The sequence below is a fragment of the Rhopilema esculentum genome, chromosome 2 (assembly GCF_057945365.1).
Source record: "Rhopilema esculentum isolate cy_ngs chromosome 2, ASM5794536v1, whole genome shotgun sequence".
Lineage (NCBI taxonomy): Eukaryota > Metazoa > Cnidaria > Scyphozoa > Rhizostomeae > Rhizostomatidae > Rhopilema > Rhopilema esculentum.
Window position 1 is genome coordinate 5,281,008 of NC_142816.1, and position 27,944 is coordinate 5,308,951.

Here is a 27,944-nt window from a genome sequence, read left to right on the forward strand (position 1 = left end):
CTTTTTCCTCCCTTTCTCCCTCCCCAATGCTTGCATGCCAACCTGATGAAATGGTACTTAGGATCGCAGCTTGATAATCTACATTTAATTTGATCATACACACTGCATTTATATATATTTGCTCTTTCAATGCCACAAAAATATGAAAAGTTTTCTATGTATTTTCTCTTTCAATGCCACAAAATTATGATAGGTTTTCTGAAAATTTGATCACTGCTTGGAATTATTGGAAAGGGGGCGTGATACCCCCATAATCTCCTAGTAGCTATGTCTCTGCCTGCTAATATGTAAATGTTTCTCCTACCAAATAACTTTGTGATAGAAGACATCATTTAGTCATTAATAAAAATCCCCACTTTATTTATGATAAAAAGTGTATACAACAAGTATCTAAAAAGCTCATACCGACAGACAAACTTTTACTGATTGAACATTACTTTCCATAGAATCAGAGCTTAAGAGAAAATGGAAGAATCTACGTGATGCCATTGGAAAATGTTTAAAAAGATTGAAGCTGATAAAGCTCCGGTTTTGCCGGCAGGAAAGCATGCACTTGCCAGCACTATGAATCTCTATTATTTCTTAGGGATACACTTGTGACCCGTACAACAGAGTCAAATATAATTGAACAGCCTGCTGCATGCCTGTCTCCATTTCGGAGAGTCTTTTCTCAACCTTCACCTCCTCAGTTACTCAGTCGTTGTGGATCGCTAGGGTGGAACTTGTTCGCTAAGAATGGATAAAGACTGCCAACGTCCGTCAACGACTCTCAACGACTATATGGAGACCAGGCAGAGCTGTAACAGGATAATTCTTATATTGTATAACCTCGTATTCATATGTACCTCGTTTAGTTTTATGTCAATCATGTAATTAACCTATTGTACGCTGTTAGTATATATTTCTAGGCGTGCCCTCCCCCCCCCCCCCGCAGAAGCGTGGCTTTCGCCCAAAGGAGGCTCCAACCAAAAAGACGCTGTGATGTGCTCCCCCGCAGAGGCTGCGAGGACCTCGTCCTCTGCTATATCATTAGATTTTGTAAATAGAGGGACTTTTGGATATGCACGATTACAAGGATGTAAGCACAGAAGAAGATCTCATTTCTTCGTTTCTCTCATGAAATCCTCTCGCATAAGTCTGCGCAATACAGCATAAGACGTTTGCAGAGCTGTAGAGGGGGGCTAAGCTGTAGAGGGTCAAATCTTAAATGACATTGGCATTCATGTGTGACCTCAATAGCTCTCTTGATAACCGAAAACTCAATAAATGCTGGCAAAATTTTATTACTTCGAATTCTTTATTTTTAAGATTTTTCTTTTAAAGTAACTGGTAGACATTGGAAAATTATTTAACCGTAGAAAAAAATGGAAAGGTAAAGAAATTGATATTGAGGAGGCATGGAAGCCAGAACGATTGAAACGTTCATTTTGTATACAATATAGAGAAAGCTCTATGCCCCCCAACCCCTCTACATTTTTACTATCTTAGGTTAATCGCGTGATAAGTTTGAAACCAGAAATGAACATAGCCCTCAAGTTGAAAATATCAATGAACCATAACATGATCCATTGTTCTAGCAGAGTTTCCTATCCAGTCATACTTCCATTATCTTTGGTTTTTGATGACAATTTGAACAATCCAACGGGTGTTCAATTGGAACCACTTTTAGTGCACAGAGGATAAATGTTACTGATTTAGCTGATTCTTTTGATATCTTTTGTTCGATATCAATGCGCTTAGTTTGCATAAAGAGACTGGGGCGAGAAACTAGCCAATCAGCCTGCAGTTCAAATGAATTATTTATCATCATAAACTATACTTCGTAAGCGACACAGACCACTACCTCAGAGTTAGATTCAGATCAAGGGTATCTACTTCCTGAATCATCTTCAATTAATCCTACAAAAAAGAGTGGTATGTACTTTATGATAACAGAAATAAGTATATAATGTATCCAAATATCTTTTATGAAATAAAACGAACTTTGGAGAAGGCTTTTAAAGTCAGGCAGGAAACGAGTATCATAGAAAAGTGAACGCTAGAATTTTAGGGCATAACTCCTTAATGTGAAGACTAGAAGACTGCAATTTCTTGTTGTCTCTTAGCTTTTTTGCCGGCTATATTTAAAACGCAGACGTCCAATGATCTGTTGGTAGCATCCTTCAACGCCTATCAATTGGCGCTTTCATATTCACTGTAAATATTCACTGTAAGACTTTGTGCAATTCATCAAAGAATTTTGATTGCTGCAACTTGGTCTTCCATGTCACTAATACCAAGACAAAATAAGAGAACTAAGATAGTCTAACTAAAAAAACCCCTAGATTTAACTCCGTTTTTGCATCCCGACTTTTGGTGAAACCATAGTGGTGTTGTTGTCCAAAACCCAGGGTGCATTCCATGTTAGACCAACGCCAGAGAAATTTCAACCTATTCTAGTTGCTACGCCAAGTGTAAAACATACAAGCTTTCGATTAATCTATAGTTTGCATTGCTTTTACTGTCCATATCAATATAATCAGGCTGCCCACGTATTCTGTACAAGTACCGTTTTTGCTACGCCGATCGCGAAAATTTATCACGTACGCCAATGCGTCAAGGCTCGCAAATAGCAAATTTCACGCCGCTACGCCGAGGAAAAAGCTAAGTCCACGCCGGAGATCTCCGGTGTAAACTACATGGAATGCACCCTGGTCCAAAACAAGACCACCTTTGACATAAGCAAGCCTTGACAAGGCGTGTGATGTTTTGGTACATTTCTATCATGTTTTGGTACGGTTTCAAACTACTTTTAGTTCTCATATTTTATCTTGCTAATACTGAATCAATGGCGGAAATCGCAGGGGTGTGAGCTCCAAGCTTTTGCTAAATTGTTGGTTGAATAACACTTTTTAATGCCCCCCCCCCTCATTTGCAACACTTGAAAAATGAATTTAGGCCTCTGAAAGACGTTATCATTGTAGCATTGTGTCGTACTGAAGTTGTTCTGTTAAAGCATTAGAGCGCCAAACAAGGCCTTGGCCAAACTACTTTCAAGACCAGAAAAAAATGCAAATTGCAAGATGGAAATGAGTGATTATAATTGAAATCTTTTCGTGTTTCGTTTTCACGGTGAAAAGATTGGCTGAAAATTTTAGGACCCAAGAAACTTTAAATCATACAGAGAAAGTTAATGATTATTAAAGCAATTTTTGTTTTAAAAAAAGCCAGCGCTGCTGGGAATAATTTAGTTGAAACAATGAATAGATGCTTGTATTTTGAAATTGTTATGGCAACGATTTAGATATAAAACCACATAAGATGTTATTTCCTAGAAGGCCTCAACATCTGTTTCCTGTGTGGAAGCATTGAACACAGGGGTATGACAGAGCAACGATATGGCAAACAGCAACTACATTTCGACTCCTGGGTTTTCACCGCTGTGGTTTTCACTGCTGTTGGTTGCCCTGTATCATGATGTGAACGCTCTTTGTGGATCAAGTACATACAGCGCCAGTACAGTAAAGAGAACTTTCTCGTATATGAACTACCAAAATAACGAGATTTGCCATATCACCATACAGCCTTCTTACAGCAGAGGTTACTACTTAGAGATTCACTGGGATCAGTTTGATGTAGAGGGGTATATGCCATCCTGTTCACACGACTATATCGAAGTTTTTCTTACATTGTAAGTTTCTTTTATGTTTGAGAATCCTTGTCTTTCAGAAAGATTTCTTTCTAATGCCATAAAGATTACGCAAAAATTGAAAAAATATGTCTTTGATCAATTTTCTGTTGGAAGCATTTTCATGCAACCTTCTCGGGGGAGCGAGCGGCACTGGGGGCACGTGTGGGCACAAAGGGTACCTTAAAGAGCTGCAAGTAGGCACTTTTCCTCTGGTTCTGAAAAATGTGGGTGTGTGCCCCCCCTTCTCTTACGTGTATATCTCAGGTCATTAGGCCCTCGTCAGTTATGATCTGTGATGCGGGTTTGGGGAGTCGGGGGCTAAATCAAATTCAAAATTCCAACACAAATTTTAAATACAAAATAACTGAAGTTAAATAAAAACAAATATAAGAAACCAAATTAAAGGACAAACACGAGATTTCAAAAGAAACAGCAGAGGAACTGTATTGTAAGATGATTTCTTAAGGAGGGGCTCTCTTAGTAGCTAGGCTAATCAAGGAAAGAGCACCCCCTGTTTAAAGTTGATTGGCTATTTTTTGAAATATTGAAAGAATTCTTTTTAAAAATTTCGTATCTAATTTCGGATCGAGGCTGAGAGGAAATCTTTCATGGTCTGTAATTGTTATCAAAGAAAATTTTTTAAAGTTTACAATGAAAACTACGAGCAGGTGGTGAATTTTTTTTCTCCAGAGGAATGTTATTCCAGCATTTAGCTCCAAAGTAACGAACTGAGAGCGGAAACCATATTGAAGAGTTTTTCCGACTTAAATAAATAAATTACTGGTTGCTTGCCATGTATAATATTTGTGAACGGTTTCAATTAGGTCAAATTCTCAGAGACAAATACTTGTTTTGACCATTCTAGGGTCCTCAGAGACAAATACTTGTTTTGACCATTCTAGGGTCCTCAGAGACAAATACTTGTTTTGACCATTCTAGGGTCCTCAGAGACAAATCAAGACCTTGTAATTCTTGATGCATAAAGAAGGCCGTCTGTTACTAGGGTTATTAGTAATGGAAGAATGACTAGGAGCAAAAATAATAACATTCTGGTAGTTGTATGACCATTGACCTTAGAGGCATTTGAAAAGTGGTAGGGAACATATTAGCAAAAAATGGGGCATCTTCGTGTACGGCCAATTGGCGTTTAAAAACTGTTTACAAAAAGCTCGGGATGTGCATCCCAGTGGCACCCAGGCTATACCGTCCATCACTGGTGTCTAACCCTGTCATAAATGAAGATTTTGAATTCATGCAAAATATTTCTATTATTTTTTCTTTTAGACAAAGTAAATCCATTGGAAGGTACTGTTCTGATAACATTGGAGTACAGAAACTCTTCAAAATGTATTCTGCTGATGGCTATGCTAAGATTTTCTTCAAGACGGACAGCAGTATCACCAGAAAAGGCTTTCAGTTTACTTACCAGCTGAAGAGTTACAGCAGCGGATATCTGGGTACATATGGAAGGGATAACTGCTACTAGTGAGTAAACCATGTTGGATTTTGTTATCCTTTTTTGGTTACTTCGGCCCCCTGTCTTTTACTAAGCATTTTCTAAATAAGCATCGTCATTACTCACACTCCCATCATCGTAATGTTAGGAAACGGAGAAATACCGATACCGATCTTTCGCTACCCTTACGGAAAACAAACAATGGGCAGAGAGCTATTTCTTTTCGTGGACCTAAGCTTTGGAACCAACTTGAACCTGATGCCAAACAGGCACCTTCTCTTGCCACCTTTACAACCACGTAGCTGTAGGTGTCTGCTAGGGGGACAAGCTTGAGCAAGAACCATACCTGAGGGGGGCAGGCTTTAAAACAAGAAAACAGATATATAACAAACATATTTATTTGGACAAAATCAAGGTCATGGAATTATAAATATGCTAAATTTTCAAAATATCATTTGGAAAAACTGTAGCCAAAGAGGGCAAGCTGTTGACAAAATTTTCATTTGGGGGGCACAGCCCCCCTGCAGCTACGTGGCTGCACCTTTAAGAGAAGAATCTAAAACTAACTATAAACGACCATTTCTATTTCGTAGTATCTATCTCCTTACTTATTAATGTTTTTGTCACGGCCCCCTGAAAAGCAGTTCTCATGGACTGACGGGGCTACCGTGCCTGCCTAAATAAATAAAAATGATATGAAATAAAATCGTACTCGTTGTCTCTGTCAATTCTATCATTGTACTAGAATGGTCATTCCCTGATGGCTCCAATAAGATTCTTCCTTTATACCTAGTGATATCGACTCCAAATATGCTGGAATATTCTATTCGTCTGGTTGGCCTAAGGGGTACACCAAAGGAGATGCCTGTACCCATAGTCTAAATGTGGCTGAGAAAAGACATACGCGCATCGCAGTTATGGATCTCAATTTGCGCAGTATCTCAACACCGTGCAATAGTAGCAGTGACAATGTTGTAGCTCGAGGTAACATTTTCTCGCAGTACAGATTTCATTATTACAATCCAGAAATAAGGGGAACACTCTTCAAAGGACATAGTTGTCACAACAGTTAGGTCTTTCGTAGACATTGTGACTCCAGATATACACGTTTTTTTATAAGAAACCGGTTTTAGAACTAAATCAATATTTTAAGAAACTCCGAAAGAAAAGGGGACTTTTTGGGCCGGAAAATAATAAGTCAACAATCCATTTTTGCTTGGTTTAAATTTGCCAGCACATTTTTATTTAGAGTTACACAGGAAGTTGAGTCTACTTGTAGTAGCAGGTGGGTGTCCGATAACTTTGCCATGAAATACTTATAATGAACAAGAGATACGATATCAAATCTTACTGTTGTGTTATAAACTTTAATGCAATTAATATGCGAGGGAAAGCGCAAAAATTGATGTTAAATGCTTATCTAAAAATAAGCAAACTTGTAAGAAACTTTTAGTACTAGAAACTGGTAAAAAATTAAGAAACTTTTAGTACTAAGACCAAAGCTAAATTTCTTTTAAAAAACGTGTATCTTATTGACTGATGGTTATAACGCTCTGGGTCTTGATTGCTCGAAAAAGACAGGGTTCAAAAATTACGAAAATTTTCCGTGTATCAAATACTACCCTGGGTACCATAAAGGAGAAGCGGAGGCTTAGAAAGCAGCTCCTCCGCTCCTATCTTCTATTTCCGCCCTCAAATTTATTTGGCTCTGGTACCCAGGGTAATCCGAAACTAGAATACGCTAAATAATACTACTCTTAAATGCAAAATAGATTATATCTAAATAATATCTACCCATACTCAATAGAAAAAATATAACTCTTTAATATACCACAGGGTTTATTTTAAGGAATTTTTATCGCTGCACATTTTCAAAACTTTTATGACAACACCTAAGTACCTAACTGTTTGTGAAATTATCGAATTACACCAGCTCTCATCCAAGCTTTACAAGAGATTTCGACGAGGAACAGTGGTCTAGGTTTAAACAAGTTTTCGAGAACAAAGATATCAAAGGAAAAAACAAACTAGATAGCTTCTAGATGCTGAATGCAATAAAATTTTAGAGAGTTTTCATAGATTATTATCATTGTTACTGTTGTATTCTCGTTTTTAATATTGTAATGCTCTTTTATAAGCTTTATGTGTCTACTAGTGTTTGCTGCAATTTTACCTTTCACTAGCAAATCTCTTTCGTTTTTAGCTTTATCAGTGCACAAATGTTCAATTAAATCTCTTTTCATAGTAATTGAAATCTTGTCTAGATCGGACTGTTTATAAATAAGGACGGAAAGAAGCATCTTCTGAAAGTGGCGTTGTTAAGTGTTCAAAAGGGCGTGGCCTCCAAAAAATTTCAGTGCCACGCCCCGGGCTCTTCACTTTTAGTCTGGTGCACGGTCTCTGCTTATAGCAGTATTATTGAGATTTACTGTAACAAAGAGCATGACTTCCTTAAAAGCTCAAGGGTAAATTATGATCACCTGAACCTTTTAATTTACGTAAAGGAGTCGTTTTTAAAGGCAGTCGGTCCCCTATTGTGCTCAACCCTATTTTCACGGGAGTGGAATTCACACACCGTTGAGCTTGATCGATAATTAAACGATTTAAACCAATCAGAGACAACTTTGTTTCTAGAGCTTTTGAAAAAAATGGCTGTGTTCCCGTTGTAGTGAAGCTGTGGCTTGAAAAATTTGGTTCCCTGTTTTGTTTCTACTACAGATATGTCAACAGGGAAAAGATGTTTCAATTATTATCATTCAATTCCAGAAATTAAATCTTCTTGCCATTTCCGATAGCCTTTTGCTCGTAGTTTCAAATGTCGTACACTACCGCAGCTAGGCCAGCCAAGGCGAGCAGGGTGATCCATTAGGCCGGGATAAGCTATGGTTCATATTAGCCAATCATTGAGAGGACAGACTGCCTTTAACAGGATGTACTCAAAAAATGGTCTTACCTGCTGTTGTTAAGCAATTATTTTAACTTGTGTCGTATCCAAAAAAAATATTTCATTTCTTCCTCCGCAGAGGCGTAGCGTCCCAGCGGTAACTGTTTCACCCCCGTCTTCACCTCTTAGGTCCCAGCAGATCACAGTTCACAATCATATTTTGGAACCCCTGCATATGTGGGTGCTTGAAAATAAACACAGAATTTATTCGCATTCAGTTGGCACCTACCTCAAAATTAACCTTGTCTATATATTTTTTCATATTCGCAAGCTCACTGTGTCATTCAGGCAATGTGGTTGCTTCAAATACTGAAGTCATCATTTAACCATTGTTACAACTATATATTTCTTACTCTAGAATCATCTGCGTATTATTCGTCTCTGCTTAGTATAATTCTCTTCGGAACTGCTGTGACAAAGACACTTTGCTCAACGTGGCAACCCGGAATTGCAACAGCTACCAAGCAACATACATATATCACGTTCACTAGACCACTCGGCTCCTACCCGACATACACAGAAAGAGGCTTCATGATTGGTTACATCAGCTATAGTAAGTATAAAAAATCAATCTTTCTAGCTATCTTTTATTGAATTTCTGTTCATTTTAAGAAAAGAGGCTTGCATAAAGATACGTAGGAACCAGGGGGATAGGTTTAAGTTTCTTTTGCAGCTCACGGAAGAGCCCCTTTCTTGCCCCTCCCCCCCAATTTCAAATGCTTCCTACGTATTTGCTTACACCAACTTACTTACGAGTCGCAAATTATGTACCCCTATACATTTCAGGAGTATGGAAATATATCTATTATAATTGCTAGAAAATAAAAGTTTTGTTGTTTTTTATATATTTTACCTATCAAGCTTACTATATCATATCTACAAAGCAGGCCAATCTAATTCAATCGATAGTTAAACGAATAAATAAAAAAATAAATAGATAAAAAAATAAATAAATGAATAAATAAATAAATAAATAAATAATAAATAAATAAATAAATAAATAAATAAATAAATAAATAAATAAATAAATAAATAAATAAATAAATAAAAAAATAAATAAAAAAATAAATAAATAAATAAAATAAATAAATAAATAAATAAATGTTCATAAAAAGTACTTTGACAGTATTATAGCTAAAGGAATATATAAAAGCTAACTTTTAGAGACATACTGGCAAGCATTGCATTTACAGTTTGTACCATCCCATATTTTCATCAATGTCTGATGCTACTTAAGTTTTTTGCGTATTTCATCTCATTCTGTAGTCCATTCAAAATTTGAGATCCCAATGACTGTAGGATTTTAGAACCAAAGGTTTCTTGGTTTATTCTCTAATGGCGTACATCATTTAAATTCCTTGACGAATAAGTAGAGGATCTAATTTTGAGAACGTTACGCATGAAAGATGGATTTAGATTTTTTAATGTTTTGAAAATTTCAATGCAGAGAACTTTTATAGAAGAAACGTGCACTGTACACCTTTCTGACTTCACAATTACCGTAAAAGCTCTATTTACCACCACCCCGGGGGGCTTGTCTGATTTTCAGTCCTAGAGGGAGGCTTAAAAGAGAGGGGGCTTTTTAGAGAGGGGCCTTATTAGAGAGGGAGCTTATTAATAATTCAATGTATCGAAATGTTAAAAGGGCCCTTATGCATTTTTGTCCTGAAAATTTTATACAAATTTTCTCAAAAAACATTGCTAGCAGCTCTGAAAGTTTCTTAAAATCTATCAATTATAATCAATTGATAGCCACTGGGACATCTTTCAAGGCGCACAAGTAAATCTTACATGGGTCTTATTTAATGCACACGATCATATAATCATAACACCCGTCAAGAGACCCAATCAATGCGCATGTTTCTTTGTTTGACTATGGGGGCGAAAGAGTGGGTGCTTATTTTAAATGTTTGCTTGATAAGGGGGCTTAATAGAAAAGGGGGCTTAAAAAGAGGGGCTTTATAGAGCTTCTGCGGTAAGTCATTGTAAGAGGCGAGCAAGGATACGTTCTTGAGTCTTTTCAATTTTTGCAAATATTTAGCTGATGAGAAGAATTATACAAGAAGATATCAAAATTTGTGTACACAAAGCTTTGGATAAGAATTGTTAAGTTGTGATGCAGCTTTTTGCAAAGTTCAGGGACATTTTGACAGTTTCTTCCGACTTTATCAGTTTGCCTTGGAAGTTTTTTCCTCAAATCCAGCTCTTTCTCCAGTACCTCATCAAATATGTGAATATTACAGGAACTGATGAATATTTTGCTATTTTCTATTTTACCTTGCCCCTGTAAATTCGAATTTCCTTTTCCACCGAAGCAATGTTGGATTTGCAGTTCAATAATTTTTGCTTCAAAATGATGCATTCAACATTGAATTGGGGGAGGGGAAAAAGCTACTTTTCAAAGGAAAGAGAAAACATAAAGTTCTCTCGAAAAGTTTCAACTATTTTCGCCCGGGATTATAGGTTTTGAAAATTTATGAATGGCTCAGTCGTTTCTGCAGTGTATTGATTGCAGTAAATATAATGAGAACCCATAATTCGAAAAGGAAAAGCTTTATAAAATTATTTTTAAAATGTCAATGTAAGAAAATATTAATGTTCTTTTAAATGTTTTTTTTCTCACTGTTTGTGAATTTTTCAGTTTGCAGCTGATAAAGCTGTATGAACTTCTATGCATGTTATTAAGAAAAGTAGACAAACTACAATTTTCAAACCATTTTCCAACAATAAGATTACAAGCTGTTGTCTAAACTCTACCCTGGGTACCAGACTCACTATATATGAAATAAAATAGAGATTCATATAGTGACTCTATTATTTTATATAGTGAGTCTGGTACCCAGTTTATCTAAACTCATGCATTCAGGAAAAATACATTTTATTTGCCTCAGGCACAGACATATGTTTTCAAAATCCTTGCATCAATGGCGGAACATGCGTTGCATCTGGTAATTCACGAAGTTGCAGCTGCCCTCCAGGATTCACCGGAGTTCTCTGCCAATTTGGTAAGGACTTTATGCAATGTAGGATTGTGTTTTATTTAGGTAACTTAGTACCTTTATTTTGTTTAGAAACCATAATCAAAATCGTGCCAAGTTACCTAAATCAAGCACCGCGAAGCGTTGAGAAAAGTGGGAGGGTCTAAAAAGTGGGGGGGCTAAAACCGTATAAAAAGAGGCTTTACTGGTAGTTTATTACTTAATATTTGGCATTTTTTGCAAAAAGTGGAGGGGCTAAAGCCACCCAGCCACCCAGCCCCAATGCCCCCAGCCCCAATGCCCCTCAGCCCCCCAGCCACCCAGCCCCAATGCCCCCCAGCCACCCAGCCACCCAGCCCCAATGCCCCCCAGCCACCCAGCCACCCAGCCCCCCTAATCTGCGGTGCCTGTAAATAGAACTTGTCGTATAACACACGGGATCTAATCAAATCATTGACCTATAATACCAGTGACCATAAACACAATGTAGGATTGCTTGGGCTCAAGATAATGTAGAACAATATTTCTAGATTTTGAGGGAGATGAGCACAGGAAAAATCCCGCTATTCCTGGGTTGACGGAGCCAGGAGCACCAGGGGCATGTCCCCCAAAACCTGTACCCACACAACTTTGATTCCAACATCTCTGCGCTACTCTTTATTCATTTTTATCGAGCCCATCTCTATTTTCTTAAATGGACGGCAGTAGAATTTTATGATATATTTATGCTTAGAAGGGTGTGGCACTGCCACTCCGGAAATGATCCGCGGATCGGATCAGATCGCGTTGTTCTTTCGATCCGCGAATCGTTTCAGATTCGAATGCACGTTGACATTATCTCGACGGGATTCGTGCGATTCGTGCTTCATGACGCAAGTGCCCTATTGTTTAAAAAGTTCCAATTCGATTTTGATCAAAAGAAAACAACTGTACCGGAACGGTTCAAAAAAAAGTTGAAATGATTTCAACTTTTTTTTCGATCCGTTTCGATCCGCATTACATTTTACAGCATACTTAAAGCGTTTTTGCCTCAGAGTATAGAACTTCAGAATCATTTCGACCCTTATTCTGTTGCAAAATGTTTGCTTTGTCAAAGCCATTTTCATGAGGAATTTACTGTCATCACGATTCATCAAGACTGTCTTCCTTATAATGAAATAAAGCTCGCGTCTTGAAAACGTTGGGTGATTGTGGTCTATATTGAGACAATTCACATTGAGACAAAAAACAGATTGAGACAATTCAGTTATTAGCTGTTTCAGCCTGGATTTTTTTCCAAACTGTGCTTTTTACTTTTGAGGACCTCCCAGGGGGGGTACTTGCTTCCGTGTTCCCTTTAAAAACAACCAATGTTCTCGTGTTCCCCTTGAAAAACAAAAAGTGAGTAATAATGTTTCCATGTTACCAGCAGAAAATTTGAGCTGTTACCGTGTTACTGTACCATTTGTTGCCATGTTCCCTTATTCCTGAAAACCCCTGGGAGACCCTCACTTTTCTCACATGATCGATTAGTATGGTTTTTACTAAAAATTCTCTGATAAAATCTGAGTTGAATATGCAGCTCTGGCATCTAGGGTCGAGGGGCAAATTACTCCCAAAAATCTCGTACACCTTTGGTGGAAATCCTTTTGTTTTATCTGGAAATCACCAGAAATCCTATTGTTTTATCTGCAAATCACCAGAAATCCTATTGTTTTATCTGGAAATCACCAGAAATCCTATTGTTTTATCTGTAAATCACCAGAAATCCTTTTGTTTTGGGGAAAGTATCGTACGCTATTTGCAAGAGTGAATTGCCCCTCGTCTAGGGTAATATGGCCTATGGTTTAGAATTTATCACAAAAAGCTTCACATCGCAGAATAATCGTCTTTTTAAAATGGCTTTCATAATAAGTAAACTTTGCGAAGCATTATTAAGTTTTTCATCTTATACGCTTCATAGTACGTCAGAACATAGACCGAAAACTCTATGCTAGGAAATATATATACCCAGTTGTGGATCGACAAAGGCCAATCAGAAACACGAGCACGTGAGGGTAAAGGTTGCCAATCAGTACTGCGTGCCTACTGAAAACATTACCAATAGAGTTCATATTGGGAAGGGCCGCCTATTATATTGCTCCCTTTTTTAGTACACTATTTTCAAGAGAACATAGTAAAGTTCCACAATTATTGAGGGACTTCAGCCCCCCAGCCCCCTCCTATTTCCCCCGCTTCCGACAACCTTGAATAAGCATACACGTTTTTTATAAGAAAGTATTTTATAAGAAAGTTGTGCTCGGTTCTTCAAAAAGTTAAGAAATTTCAGGGCTGGAGCTTTGAAACCGAAGGAAGTTGAAATATTTAGATATTCAAAAGGAAATTGTGGTGTAAGAGTGAAATATTTCAACAATACAGTAATGTGCTGAACAGGAAACGACGAATACAGTATGACGTTGAGGGTTTTTGAGAAATATAGCATATTTACAGCATTTCATCTTCTCCATCACTGCGCAGGCTTAGTATCGTAAAACTTTCCAATTTTACGTTAAGAAAGTGTTAGGAAAGTTTTAGCGCCGAAATTGGGAAATAGCTAAGAAAGTCTGAAGGCTGGGCTTAAAAATAAACTTTCTTATAAAAAAAACGTGTAGCTTCTCAGTATCATTGCCTCCGGAGAAACAAAAAAGTATTCCTTATGTCTATAAAATTGCCGTTTTCACTGTTATGTAGATGGTGTCTAAACCTGCTAATGGGAACGACGACCAGGCTCTGCTTATTATGTGAAACATGTCACCGTTATAGTTTTTGACACACTCGTTTTTTTATCTTTTAAGGAATAGATGAATGTACAAGCAATCCATGTCAGAACGGAGGAACGTGCGCGGACAAAATAAATGGATACAATTGTACGTGTACATCTGAATACAGTGGCAAGAACTGTGAGACAAAAAAGGGTATGCATATCAAATATCATTAAAAAGGAAGGAAAAGTCAGGGGGTAACCAATATTCTATTTTGCCTCTTCGCAGAATATAGGCTCAATTTCCTAAGCACAGTTTGTGATTCCTCAGTTATCCAAACTTTTGAGTTCTGAAATTTTGAGTTCTGTTCAGCGCATAGTAAAGCAGCTTGAAAAGGAATAAAGTCACTAATCGTGGGAGAGTCACTAGAAATGTACATTAACATATTCGCTTTCCATTTGCTGTAATATTCGTTATCTACGTATCCAAGCAGGTTTTGTTCTATGGGTCTATTCATATCATTATGCAGCTCCTCATTGACTTGATGCCTTAGCTATGGTCTTGGCGAACCCCCACATGCGGCCCGTCTACTTTCAAGTAAGGGGTCTGGTACACAGGCTACCCGTCGCTTGCTTGTGCTCAAGGGGGCTTTCCAAGTCCAATTTGCTGCCAAAATGGGTGACATTGGATCCGACACGTCCAAGGGAAAATTTAACACCCGATACCAAAGATTTTGAAACAGATTTTTTCTGGCAGAAAATTATGGGACCATGGCCTCCCTGGCCCTCCTTTCGTCGGAGACCCTGGGAAATTTGCCGACTTGGTATTACTAGATGGCAAAACACAACACGCCCCTTATAGCGACGGGCCTGCCCCTAATATTAGGACTTTAGCCAACAAGCATCCACAGCTTGCGCCTTGCAGTTATGCCTTCATCCTTATCAAAATGGAACATGATCTTTGACATGGTATTATATCTATTGCAGATTCAGGGGACACACTGACCACCATACTAACTGCAGTTTTTGGAGGTACAGGGGGATTGTTAATATTATCTTTCATTAATTTCATTGTTGGCTTGATAAAGAGCCATAAAGGAGGTGAGGAAAGAGGTTGTTGTACAATATTTTGTACATTTAATATAAACACAAAAAAACAGGATGACTAGCGATAAAAAGGGGTTGAAAAGATCATTCTTGTGAGATCGCTGTATAATTAATTACACAATATTTTTGTCAGCTTTTCTTAAAATATACTCGATAACCCCACGTTTTGAATCCACCTGTCGAATTTTTTAGTAACAATTTAAAGGGCACCTATCACCATTTTAACGACCATCGTCTTTCCCACAGGCCGGTGTCATATGCGTTTCGGTAACCTTATGCACTTCGGTCCAGGTACACAAATACTGGTTATGCATGATAATTTTGGTTATGCAAAAACGTACTCAAGCACTTGAACAATAGGGTGCCAAAACGAATGATGGAATTTAGTATGCAAACCTGTCTGGGACACAAATGTTCTGGATCATATTCTTCAGAAAGGAAACCCTTGTTAAGTTTATGCAAAAAAGTAAAACATTAATGGTGACTCAAAAGTACATATAATGATGAAATCACAGGATTTGAAACACATTGCGTTTCACAACGTTACACTTTTGCATAGGGTACCGAAACGCATATTACACCGGCTTTTATCCTTATCATTTATCACCATGTATGGTTTCCTCAGTGGCAAATTTAAATGACATGTGACACACTTTTCACCCTATCTTTTCTTTTCATTAACTTATAGATCATCATTAGAAGTAAGTTTTTCCTGGTTTAGAACAAAAAATTCTAATCAGGGGGCGCAGGGGGCGCAATTTTGCTTTTTATCACGTGACCCTATGACGTACATTGTGATAACTTGGAATTTTCCTGTCATTAATAGAGAGTTTACGAAACACAACGCGACAGGTCCAGACGAACTGAATTCGTTTAGAAGCGTGTTGTAAACGTTACCAGTAGCAGTATACCAGTAGCAGCAATAACAAATTATCACAATCTACGTCACGGTGTCACGTGATTCATTTCCCGCCATAATTTGAAAAGGGTTTTTAAGAAGAAAAATGAAATCAGAAAGGAAAAATATTTCAACAACACTCAGCATTTTACTTTAAGTTAAAAGAAAAAGAAAATTCGCAAACAATCTTTTGGTGGTACAAAACTTGTAAATAGCTTTGAAAAAAGCAAACATTTAGTAAACTAAAGCTTTTCGTCTGACACTCTTCAGAGTTTAAAACGTCAGAACATAGATCGAAAACTCTACGCTAAGAAATATATATACCCAGTTGTGGATCGAAATAGGCCAATCAGAAACACGAGCACATGACTGTAAAGGTTGACCAATCAGTGCCGCTTGCCTATTAGAATGTTTCTAACAGGCCATAACAAATTGTTTCTTCGCGGTTAACCCACGTGTTGTTTACAGTACAAAAAAGGCCCTTCCGTCCATTCAAAGGACTGCGTTCCTGCCACAAAAAAAAGTTCTGTTGTGTATGAATTCACGTGCCAGTGTGATTCTGGCTACGTAGGACGCACCACCCAAAGATTGGAGGATGGGATAAAACAACACGTTCCATCTTATATTAGAAACAAAACACATCCCCAAAGAGAACAGCCGCCTCGGTCTTGCAAATCCAAAATTACTAATAAAGCCTGCGATTCTGCTATCGGGCAGCATTTGCTAGAAAACCCAGATTGTGCAAAAAACTATAATGGCGACATGTTTCGGATTATTGGTAAAGCCCGATCGTCGTTCCACCTAGCAGTTTTAGAATCTATCTACATAAGCACGAAAAAACCGCTACTGTGTAGACAAAAGGAGTTCGTTTTCACCTTAGGACTCCATTGGTAACATTCTAATAGGCAAGCGGCACTGATTGGTCAACCTTTACAGTCATGTGCTCGTGTTTCTGATTGGCCTATTTCGATCCACAACTGGGTATATATATTTCTTAGCGTAGAGTTTTCGATCTATGTTCTGACGTTTTAAACTCTGAAGAGTGTCAGACGAAAAGCTTTAGTTTACTAAATGTTTGCTTTTTTCAAAGCTATTTAAAAAGAAAATTTGGCGCCAAAAGCGTGTCACTTGTCCTTTAAGGGGCAAGGACTTTCTCTAAGTGGAACTAACTTATCATTCACATCGGATGTCTTTACCTTATTAAAGTCGAAAATCGTACCCCGGATAACTCGGACATTTACTGAATCAGACTAGTTTTTTATTCCATCCAGTTTTTTTAGCTTATTCAAGAGAAATGTCGAATCCCAGATAAATCAGAAATTTGCTAAGTGTCCTAAGTTGGACGAAGTAGTAACTAAGAACTGGGTACGACACTACAACCTTTATTTTTGTCTTCTTCGGTAAATTTTGCTTTGATTCGATAAAAAGCAATTTTTGGTAGTCAGTAGTGGCAAAATGACGTAGGAAAATTGCTTTATTCACCTTCTTATCCACTTTACTTTAGAGTTAAAAACTGAATTTTAAAATATTTAAAAAAGAGCGTTTCCATCACTTTCCGATCACATGAATCGTGTGGCATTAGAACCAATTACCAATTATTATCTAACCCCCCTAACGTTGGCGATTTTTAGCAATGTGTAAAAAGTCGCTCAATTTTTTAGTAGACTAACCATTTGCATTATTTTAGTCTATTTGTAAGGTAGTTTGATTTAAATTCAGAAACGGGCACAATTAAATCTCAAAATATTTGTTTTCTTTCACCTTCTCGGCCTTTTTATCAAACTTCACATGATATATTCTGAGAATTGCATACAAAGACTATGATTCTAGCTTCAACACTCTGCTAGAAAATGATGGCTCGGTAAATATTCATGTAAAACACCTGCGCAATCTTGTGATTGAAATGTTTAAAACAAAGGGAAATATCAACCCTCCTTTTATGAGGGAGATTTTCTGCGAGCGTCATGCTGTTTATAATTTGAGAAATAATAATGAATTTATGGTACCAAGAGTAAGAACAACCATTTATGGAACCAAAACTATCAAATATAGAGGGCAGCGTCTTTGGCTCTCTTTATAGTTTTTTAATGGATCATTTTGTACTTAAAATCTTATGTATTTAATCTCGTATGTATTTAGTTGATGTAGTAGTTTTAACAGTTGGCTTGGATTAGCTCATTTCTTTGTAAATAGCTATGTAGTGCCAACTTTAAATAAATTGATTATTATTATTATTATTATTATTATCACAGAACTCCTAACGCAAATTGATTCTTTACCTCTCCATCCAAAGAATAAGCTGCTTCTTTATAACAGCTATCTTCTCTCACAAGTTTCGTGGCACCTCACAGTAGCCGATCTATCAAAAACCTGGATCGTCGAAAACCTTGATAATCAAGTTTCTGCATTTATCCGCCGTTGGCTCGATCTACCCATAAGTGCTACTTTAAGTGGCATTATTCTGTCAAAAAACCAGTTCGGTCTTAACTTGATTCTTCCTTCTGTTAAATTCATGCAGTGTCAAACTGTTTGTCGTAATGCACTGAAATCCTCTCCCAACAAAAACATCCAATCTTTGTGGAAAAATACCAGCCAGAGCATGAACATCCAATATGATGTTTACAGGAATACTAGAAAAGTATTGAAGGCTGTTAGATCAGAACATAAAGAGCGCCTTCAAACCATCTTGTATCTCAAGGTACCGTTCTTTCCTTCATCTTTGACCACTCTCTTCCTATAGCCTCTAAAATATGGACCACGGTTCAAAGCAACATGCCCAAGAACATTTACAGTTTTACTATCAAATATCTTAGCAACTCCCTTGCCACGCGAAAAAACCTATCTAAATGGAACATTACTCAGTCGTCCGATTGCTCTTTTTGCAATATGCCAGAAACGTTACTTCACATTGTTGCAGGCTGCAAAACATACCTCGAAGAAGGCCGTTACACATGGCGCCATAACTCTGCATTGAACTTCCTAGCACAATCTTTAAAAGCTATACCTAATTGCTCTCTTTACGCAGACCTTTCAGGTTATCTCTCACCCTCTATCATAACAGGAGACTCTTTCCGTCCTGATCTACTTCTAGTCACTTCTGACCATCGACTATTCATACTCGAGCTTACAGTAGGATACGAAACTAACTTGGATGTTAATGCTAACCGCAAAAAAGAGAAATACTCGAATCTCATTCACAGCCTAAGCTCAGCCTATTCTTCTATCATGTTTGTTAATCTTTCTATCAGTTCCCTAGGTATCTTTGGTCTCTCTTGCTCCTCTTTCATCGACATGTGCAACGCTCTAGATATCAGCGAGAATCATCTCCGCTTCATGATCTCCAAACTATCCAACTTAACTATCCGTACTACCTATTAAATTTTCTGCCGCAGAAATAAATCTTGGAATAATCCTGAACTTCTCCAATTCTAACGATCTCTGCTACTGACGACTTCTAAAACAAACAATGACGAACACACTTTTTCCTTCTTTTTTTTTTGTTAATTTCTTTTGTTTGTGCTTGTAATAGTCTTTTTCTTTGTAAACCCAGGCTAGCCAATTGCAAATTACCTTTGTAATAGTGAAATTTATAATTGTAGTTTTAATTGAATTGAAAATGAAAAGTTTCCATTATTATTATTATTATTATTATAATAATTATTTAACCATTATTATTATCATTATTATTTATTTATTTATTTATTTAATTTATTTATTTATTTTATTTATTTATTAATTTAATTAATTAATTAATTAATAATAATAATCAGACCTATCGAAGACCTGGGTCATTGAGAACCTTGATAATCTTGTCTCTAAATACATTCGCCAGTGGCTTGATCTTCCCATAAGTGCTACTTTAACTAGTATAGTTCTTTCTAAAAATCAATTTGGTCTCGATCTTCAGCTACCTTCTGTCAAATTCACTCAATGCCAAACTGTTTCACGCAATGCCCTCCGAACTTCTCCTAACACAAACATTCAAGCTTTTTGGAAAAACACCAGTAGTGGGATGAATCTGCAATACGACATTTACCGTAACACCAAAGATGTACTGAAAGCAGTAAAATCAGACAGTAGAGAGCGCTTGGCATACCAATTACTATCCCAGGGTGCTATTATTTCATTTCTGTTGGACCACACTCTTAAAAAGCTCAATGGTCTTTGGTCTGTTGTGCAGAGCAACCTACCCACGAACATCTTCAACTTCACCATCAAGTACCTGAACAATACTCTCCCTACGCGCAAAAATCTAAGCCTTTGGAACCTAAGCCAATCATCTGATTGCGAATTCTGCCTTCTTCCCGAAACTTTACTCCATGTCGTTGCAGGCTGCAAAGTTTATCTCGAACAAGGTCGTTATACCTGGCGTCATAATTCTGCTCTAAATTTTCTTGCAACCTCCTTGAAAGCAATAGAGGGATCCTCTCTTTTTGCCGATATACCTGGCTTCTCCTCACCATCCATCATAACTGGAGACAATCTGCGCCCAGATCTACTTCTGCGTACAAAGGAAAACATTCTTTATGTTTTGGAACTAACGATAGGATTTGAAACTAACCTTAACTGCAATGCAGAAAGGAAACGTTCAAAATATGCTCGCCTTGTCTCAGATCTAAGACCAAGGTTCAAATCTGTGATATTTGTAAATCTCTCCATCAGCTCTCTTGGCATCTTCGGCGACTCATGCATCTCATTCCTTGAAATGTGTATGTGTGACTCTCTTTCCATCGATGATCAACACAAACGATATCTCATTTCTAAGCTTTCTACGATATCCATTCGTACCACCTATTACATTTTTTGCTGTAGGAACAAAACATGGACTAACCCAGAGCTACTCCCCTTTTAACGTTTTTTTTTCTTTACTCTTTACTACGATTGTAATAGTCTTATTTTGTAAAAACAGGCTAGCCAGTTACAAATTACCTTGTAATAGTGAGATTTGTAATTGTAGTTTTAACTGGAATTCAAAATGAAAAGTTTCCATTATTATTATGGTCGTCGAGCGGTGGCGTGCGGACGTTACTGCACACGGCTCTTGTTTAAACGTCGAAATTTAAGCCTGGAAATTGTATTTATGCCATACTTTTGAGATTCATAACGTTGCTGATCGTCCTTGTTTCACTTCGATCATGTTTCGTTGCACTTTGCTTACGTTCCTGTCTATTTTCGTGGTTTGTGCAACTTGTGGCAAAGATTTTGTATCGTTAGGCCGCCATACTTGGCGCTGTAGGAAACGTGTCGACAACAATGGTACTGGCCCCAACGGAGCAATTAACATGCCTTTGATCGACAATGGAATTGAACCTCCCGCTAACAGTCAAGTGAAATGCTGTTGTGGCAAGATTTGCAAAGGAATCAAAGGATTGAAATTACATCAACGCAGTTGCAGGGTCATTACCGGTGTAATACTTTTTTTTGCGTGGTTACCAGAATCTGCGTGGGCTACTGCATCAGGGCAAGATGCATTATGCCAAACGCTGCGTCACATGACGACAACATCAAATCATTCTCACATCTACTTTTAAGATGAATAAAACTTTGAGGAGGAAAATATGGGATTATACCCACGCATGCGCAAATATAAAAGTAACATGAAATGTTTCAGGTAGTCTACAATCTTTTTGTGTTCCTCTTCCGTTCAGACGTTCCTCTTCCGTTTTTATTGAAGGAAACCACTTTATTTTGGACAAGAATCGAAAGTAATGAGCCTACGCAGAAAAATTGGAAATGTTAAGTTTCAATTTATCTGCGTGGCCTACCTTATCTGCCCCCTGTCCAGTGGCGGATCCAGACTACCGCCATTACCGCTCGAGCGGTAGTCAGATTATTAAAAAAATTATAGAAACAAGGATCATTCTCATGTTTATCCTACTACTTTAATTAAACCATAATTAATTATTGAAAATATTTGATCGCGCTGCAAACGAAGCCTTTCTTCCTAGGAACATGCCTGAAATTTCCACAGAGACAGAAATATGTTTTAATCCATATCGCTATGGAAATTGCGTGCCAGTTGCCGAGCCACATGTTTGCAAATAGAAGGCTAGCATGGGGGAATAATGAAATCATGGCTTGCTAGCTAGGGGGGTTGAGTCGGTGTAGAGCGGATTCGAGCTGCACTGAGCGGTAGTCAGCTTGCCTAAACCAATCAAATCGTCAGAAATCACTGCCAACCTGGGGGGATGCATACAAATTTTGTTGACAACCAATGAACAACCGAGTTGACTACCGCTCAGATGGGGGGTTGAAGTAGTACTGCCGCTCAATGCGGCTCAAACGTTACAGAAAGATGGGGGGATGCCTACATATTCTGCAAGTGGGCAAACTGTAACTTCAAAGCCGATGTGACCCATTATTCTGTACAATACACAACTATTCGTAGGAAGTTATTTTAAAGGAATATTAAATTAAAAGTCAGGCCCACAATATTCGCCAAAAGTATGATTCTTTGTTTAACAAAAGTTGCTCTCAATAGTTGCAAATTTTATCTAGCTTTTTAAACTTAGTAATTTTCAACAGGTCTGATTTTCATAAGTAATTGTCCGACTAAATGCGAGTTTTAGGCGACACTTCGAAATTCTGCCAAATGTATCTTTTTTTCTAATTCGATGGTGTTCCTCGTCTAAATGCCGTAAATTTTTTTAGAATATCCATCCTCAAAATATTGAATAAGATTATTTATTTCTTCTCAAGCTTGTTGTAAGGATACATGAAATTTAAGTAAAGCACCGCTTGTCTCTTGAAAATGGTCTACATAAGAAATTATAGAAAGCAATAATCATTTTAGAAAACCGGGTGTGACCAAGAAATGGGTGTGGTCCAAAGGGTGTGGTCAACCCTCTATCTCATTTCGGCGGTAGTCAGATTTTTGGCTGGATCCGCCACTGCTGTCTAAGTCTACAAGTTGTCACTGTTCTTAATGCTTCAAATCGATGAGAACTATCGTATTATCAACGTTTTTGATAAAAAGTTGCTATATTTTGGACAATAATCGAAAATAATGAGCCCACGCAGAAAAATTGGAAATGTAAAGTTTCAATTTATCTGCGTGGCCTACCTTATCTGCCCCCTGTCTAAGTCTACAAGTTGTCACTGTTCTTAATGCTTCAAATCGATGAGAACCATCGTATTATCAATTTGATAGGAGGGGCAAGAGGGGCCAGCGTGCCCATTTGATTAAAGTACCCTTGAAACCGCCCCATTGTAAAAATCAGAGAGATTCCGTTGAAATTCTGATTGCAGTGCTCAATTCATGACGACATTTCTCAAAACTTGTAAAATAAATCCTTATGCCAAAGTTAGCCAAATTTCAAGATACGAACAGAAGATCGAAATAAAATGTCAGTTAGTAGTTAGTAGGAGGAATGAGTAGAAGCTGAAAATTATTTTCAAAGGCCCTTTACTCAAGCTTGTCCCCTTGCTCTTAAGTCGTTCCACTTCCAGTGTCCATGATAACATACCTTGAGAACCTGGGACAAAACTGCTCCTGCTCCCCCTTGCAGCCATTTTAGAAGTCGGAATCAAATTTGAGGACCTTAGAGATGCCTTTTATAAATTTCTTGAAATAAAATTATAATTTAGAAAAAGTGTATATCAGCATTTTTCTCCGTGAGGTCTTATACTTAATTACTCTCCCTAAGAAATCAAATCAAATCATAGTATTTACAACGCACAAAGAGATGTTATTTTCCAAAATATTGATTTCCAAAATTATTTTATCTCGTTAGTTTATTTTACTAATTTGTGGCCGAATGTATGTGCTATCAATCTTGGACTAAAATGTTGTATCTTTCTTTTCTTTCTCGATTAAAAACCTTTGGGGGATTGAAAAAAAATTTAATCCAGGGCGAGAGCTTTTTTGAAGAGAACCTCTGTTGTAAGATGTTGTAAGATTTTATGACATTATGCAAGGTACAGGCGCCAAAATAGCTTTCGCATGGGCTGCATGCAGAGCGGCCTCTGTTATGCAAATTAGATGATCCAGACGCAAAAAAAGATTTGGAGTGGGCCCACGCAGATTTGGTTGCCACGCAGATTTTAGTATCACACCGGTTTTGACAAAGAAGAGTTGTTTGAAGAGGTCGCCGATAATTTGCCAGACACAAATACGGGTCAGGATACGTTACCTGAGGAAATAATTGATTTAAAACCCGGTGTACGTCTCCCAAAAACAGATGAGCAGTGGAAACTTGCGAATCAGTTCTTCCATTCAATTTTATCGAATTTCACTCTCCGTCAGGATTCGATTGGTGAAGCCATCATCCACATGAATGAAGTCATCTTTAAAGCCTGGTTTCCATATAGCCGTAAGACTGCCTGCGGCTGCCTGCGAATGCTTTCTGCCATATTCCATCTTCCATCCCAACGGTATCGCCGGCAGATAATTTTTTATGGAAACGCTTTCTCACGGTACCGCAGGCAGCCGTTTGAAGTAAGACTGCCGCAAGAGCCGGGAGAAAGTTGAACGAGTTCAACTTTTCCCGGCTCTTACGGCAGCCTCCCGGTACCGCCGGCAGCCTCCTGGTACCGCCGGCAGCCTCCCGGTACCGCCGGCAGACAAATTACAAATGGAAACGCCTTCCCTGCGGCTGCCGGCGGCATTCTTTTGTTCAAACGAACCATGTGATGTGCAAGAACCAATTGAAATAGGGCCTTTGGAAATTGTTATTGTTTTTGATTGTCACACCTTAAAAAGAAACATGGCGTCGTCCTCGTCTTTCGTAGTCGAAACTTCGGAACAGATCTCAGAAATTAGTAATAAAAAAGTAATGGACTGCATAAGAAATTATCGTTCCATGTACGACAAGAAATGCAAAGACCATAAAGTTCCTCCCAAAACCTGTGCTTTCTCTCAACTTTATTGCGTCTTCTTCTGTGTCTCATGTAAGCAAGTAGCAATATGTATTCATATTGAAGCAATAATCGTTCGTTTATTGCAGCAGCAATGTTTGTAGTTGAATTTTGCCCGCCAGTTTTTCCCGCTCAAACTTTACCTAGTTACCGGCATAGTTACCGATACCGCAGGCAATTGCAAACAAAACGTTTCCATTTGCCGGCGATAATGTAAGGCTGGAAGATGGAAGATGGCAGAAAGCAGTCGCAGGTAGTCGCAGGCAGCCTTACGGCTATATGGAAACCAGGCTTAATTATTGTAAAGACACATATGGGTTTCAAGAGAACAATTCAAACACAGGACTCGTCGAAAAGTATCAACATCATAGCCTCAAAAACTTGAAAAAAGACCTGAAATTACTTAAGGATAGTCATGCTTCGTTAGACGAAATACGATACGTCTCCCGTCTCTTACGTAGCAAACTTGCTAAGAAGACATCTACTATCACTTCTTGCGAAACACTTGACCATGATCTTTCTATTTCTAAAAATTTCTGGGGTTATGTTAAACGCTTTCTACAAAAGAAACCTTCCCTTCTTCCATCGTTCTCACTAGAGCGTTGCAAACAATTCTTTATAGAAACACTCTCTGCTAAGCATCCAAACAAACAGTTTCCCATTCCATCTTGGGTTCCTTCCTTCAGTAATCCTACTCATCCTTTTCATTCAGATCCTCCTCCGTACCAAAAGATAACCTCCATTATCCGTCGCATGAAATCCTCTAGCTCTCCTTGTCCAATTGACAAAATATCAGTGATTTGCTTCAAACGCTGTCCTTATCTTCGCTCTTTCTTAACTGATTTGATTCGCTTAATCTGGTTATCTGGACATGTCCCATCGGAATGGAAAAAAGCTTGCACTATATTAATACACAAAAAAGGAGATACAGAGGATCCCTCAAACTTCAGACCTATCACTCTTCAATCGGTCCCACTAAAAATCTTCACATCTTGCCTCCGAGATTCTGTATTTGATTTTCTCAAACAAAATAGTTTCATAGAACATCAGATTCAAAAAGGTTTTACCCATCAGATATCGGGTACACTAGGATATACTGCGATGATGAGCCATATAATAGACAAAGCTCGAATAAAACAACGGTCTCTAGTCATAACATTATTGGACCTAAAAAATGCCTTCGGAGAGGTTCATCACAATCTAATCAAATCTGTTCTGTCTTATCACCACGTACCAGAAAACATCCAGTCCCTGATTTCAAGTCTCTACATAAATTTTAAAACCTCTATTATCACAGATAAGTTTGTTACCCCTGCTATTCCTGTTAAACGTGGAGTTCTTCAAGGTGATTGCCTCAGTCCCCTTCTATTTAACATGTGCTTTAACACTTTCATTCAATACATAAAGGCAGAAAATTTCAAACAACTTGGTTTCTCTCCCCATAGCCAACCAGACTGTATGTTTACCCCAGAGCACTGGTTTCAGTTTGCAGACGATGCTGCAGTCATTACAAACGGGGAGAAAGAAAACCAGCTACTCTTAAACTGCTTTACAAGATGGTGTCAATGGTCTAACATGATTATAAGAGTAGACAAATGCACAACCTTTGGTATTAAAAAATTCTCAACACGCTCCCTACAATATCAGCCAAAGCTCTTCATCAATAATGAAATGGTCCCTCCTGTCGTAACTGGAGAGTCTTTTAAGTATCTTGGGCGTCACTTCGACTTTAATATGAGCAACCAAGAACATATGTCTAAGCTCAGCTCCATCTTCACAGAACTCCTAACGCAAATTGATTCTTTACCTCTCCATCCAAAGAATAAGCTGCTTCTTTATAACAGCTATCTTCTCTCACAAGTTTCGTGGCACCTCACAGTAGCCGATCTATCAAAAACCTGGATCGTCGAAAACCTTGATAATCAAGTTTCTGCATTTATCCGCCGTTGGCTCGATCTACCCATAAGTGCTACTTTAAGTGGCATTATTCTGTCAAAAACCAGTTCGGTCTTAACTTGATTCTTCCTTCTGTTAAATTCATGCAGTGTCAAACTGTTTGTCGTAATGCACTGAAATCCTCTCCCAACAAAAAACATCCAATCTTTGTGGAAAAATACCAGCCAGAGCATGAACATCCAATATGATGTTTACAGGAATACTAGAAAAGTATTGAAGGCTGTTAGATCAGAACATAAAGAGCGCCTTCAAAACCATCTTGTATCTCAAGGTACCGTTCTTTCCTTCATCTTTGACCACTCTCTTCCTATAGCCTCTAAAATATGGACCACGGTTCAAAGCAACATGCCCAAGAACATTTACAGTTTTACTATCAAATATCTTAGCAACTCCCTTGCCACGCGAAAAAACCTATCTAAATGGAACATTACTCAGTCGTCCGATTGCTCTTTTTGCAATATGCCAGAAACGTTACTTCACATTGTTGCAGGCTGCAAAACATACCTCGAAGAAGGCCGTTACACATGGCGCCATAACTCTGCATTGAACTTCCTAGCACAATCTTTAAAAGCTATACCTAATTGCTCTCTTTACGCAGACCTTTCAGGTTATCTCTCACCCTCTATCATAACAGGAGACTCTTTCCGTCCTGATCTACTTCTAGTCACTTCTGACCATCGACTATTCATACTCGAGCTTACAGTAGGATACGAAACTAACTTGGATGTTAATGCTAACCGCAAAAAAGAGAAATACTCGAATCTCATTCACAGCCTAAGCTCAGCCTATTCTTCTATCATGTTTGTTAATCTTTCTATCAGTTCCCTAGGTATCTTTGGTCTCTCTTGCTCCTCTTTCATCGACATATGCAACGCTCTAGATATCAGCGAGAATCATCTCCTTTTCATGATCTCCAAACTATCCAACTTAACTATCCGTACTACCTATTACATTTTCTGCCGCAGAAATAAATCTTAGAATAATCCTGAACTTCTCCAATTCTAACGATCTCTGCTACTGACGACTTCTAAAACAAACAATGACGAACAAACTTTTCCTTTTTTTTGTTAATTTCTTTTGTTTGTGCTTGTAATAATCTTTTTCTTTGTAAACCCAGGCTAGCCAATTGCAAATTACCTTTGTAATAGTGAAATTTGTAATTGTAGTTTTAATTGAATTGAAAATGAAAAGTTTCCATTATTATTATATACTTGTATCCTAAAATCAACATCTCTCTACAGGACTCCGATCTCTGTTTTCTCTCTATTCTCCACACCTGATTACATTGAATTGCTAATTCACACAATGTAAAATTTCATTCAATGAACAAGCGACTAGAATCCAGAAGGCCCTGTATACA

The 27,944-nt window shown here is 37.9% G+C and overlaps 1 protein-coding gene across 2 annotated transcripts; it reads left to right on the plus strand.

The window, feature by feature from the left end:
* Window positions 1-1,766: 1,766 nt before the first annotated feature.
* On the plus strand, window positions 1,767-27,792 carry LOC135695603 (uncharacterized). 2 transcript variants are annotated; one of them, XM_065214736.2, is made up of 8 exons: window positions 1,767-1,914; window positions 3,315-3,670; window positions 4,955-5,155; window positions 5,920-6,110; window positions 8,429-8,623; window positions 10,962-11,075; window positions 13,862-13,981; window positions 14,755-27,792. In XM_065214736.2, exons 2-8 carry the CDS (start codon window positions 3,378-3,380, stop codon window positions 14,934-14,936), a joined length of 1,296 nt encoding a protein of 431 aa, XP_065070808.2. In that variant the 5' UTR covers window positions 1,767-1,914; window positions 3,315-3,377; the 3' UTR covers window positions 14,937-27,792. The 2 variants fall into 2 exon arrangements, with proteins under 2 accessions (XP_065070808.2, XP_065070809.2); XM_065214737.2 differs by having other exon boundaries at window positions 1,807-1,914; window positions 3,318-3,670.
* The last annotated feature ends 152 nt before the right edge of the window (window positions 27,793-27,944 follow it).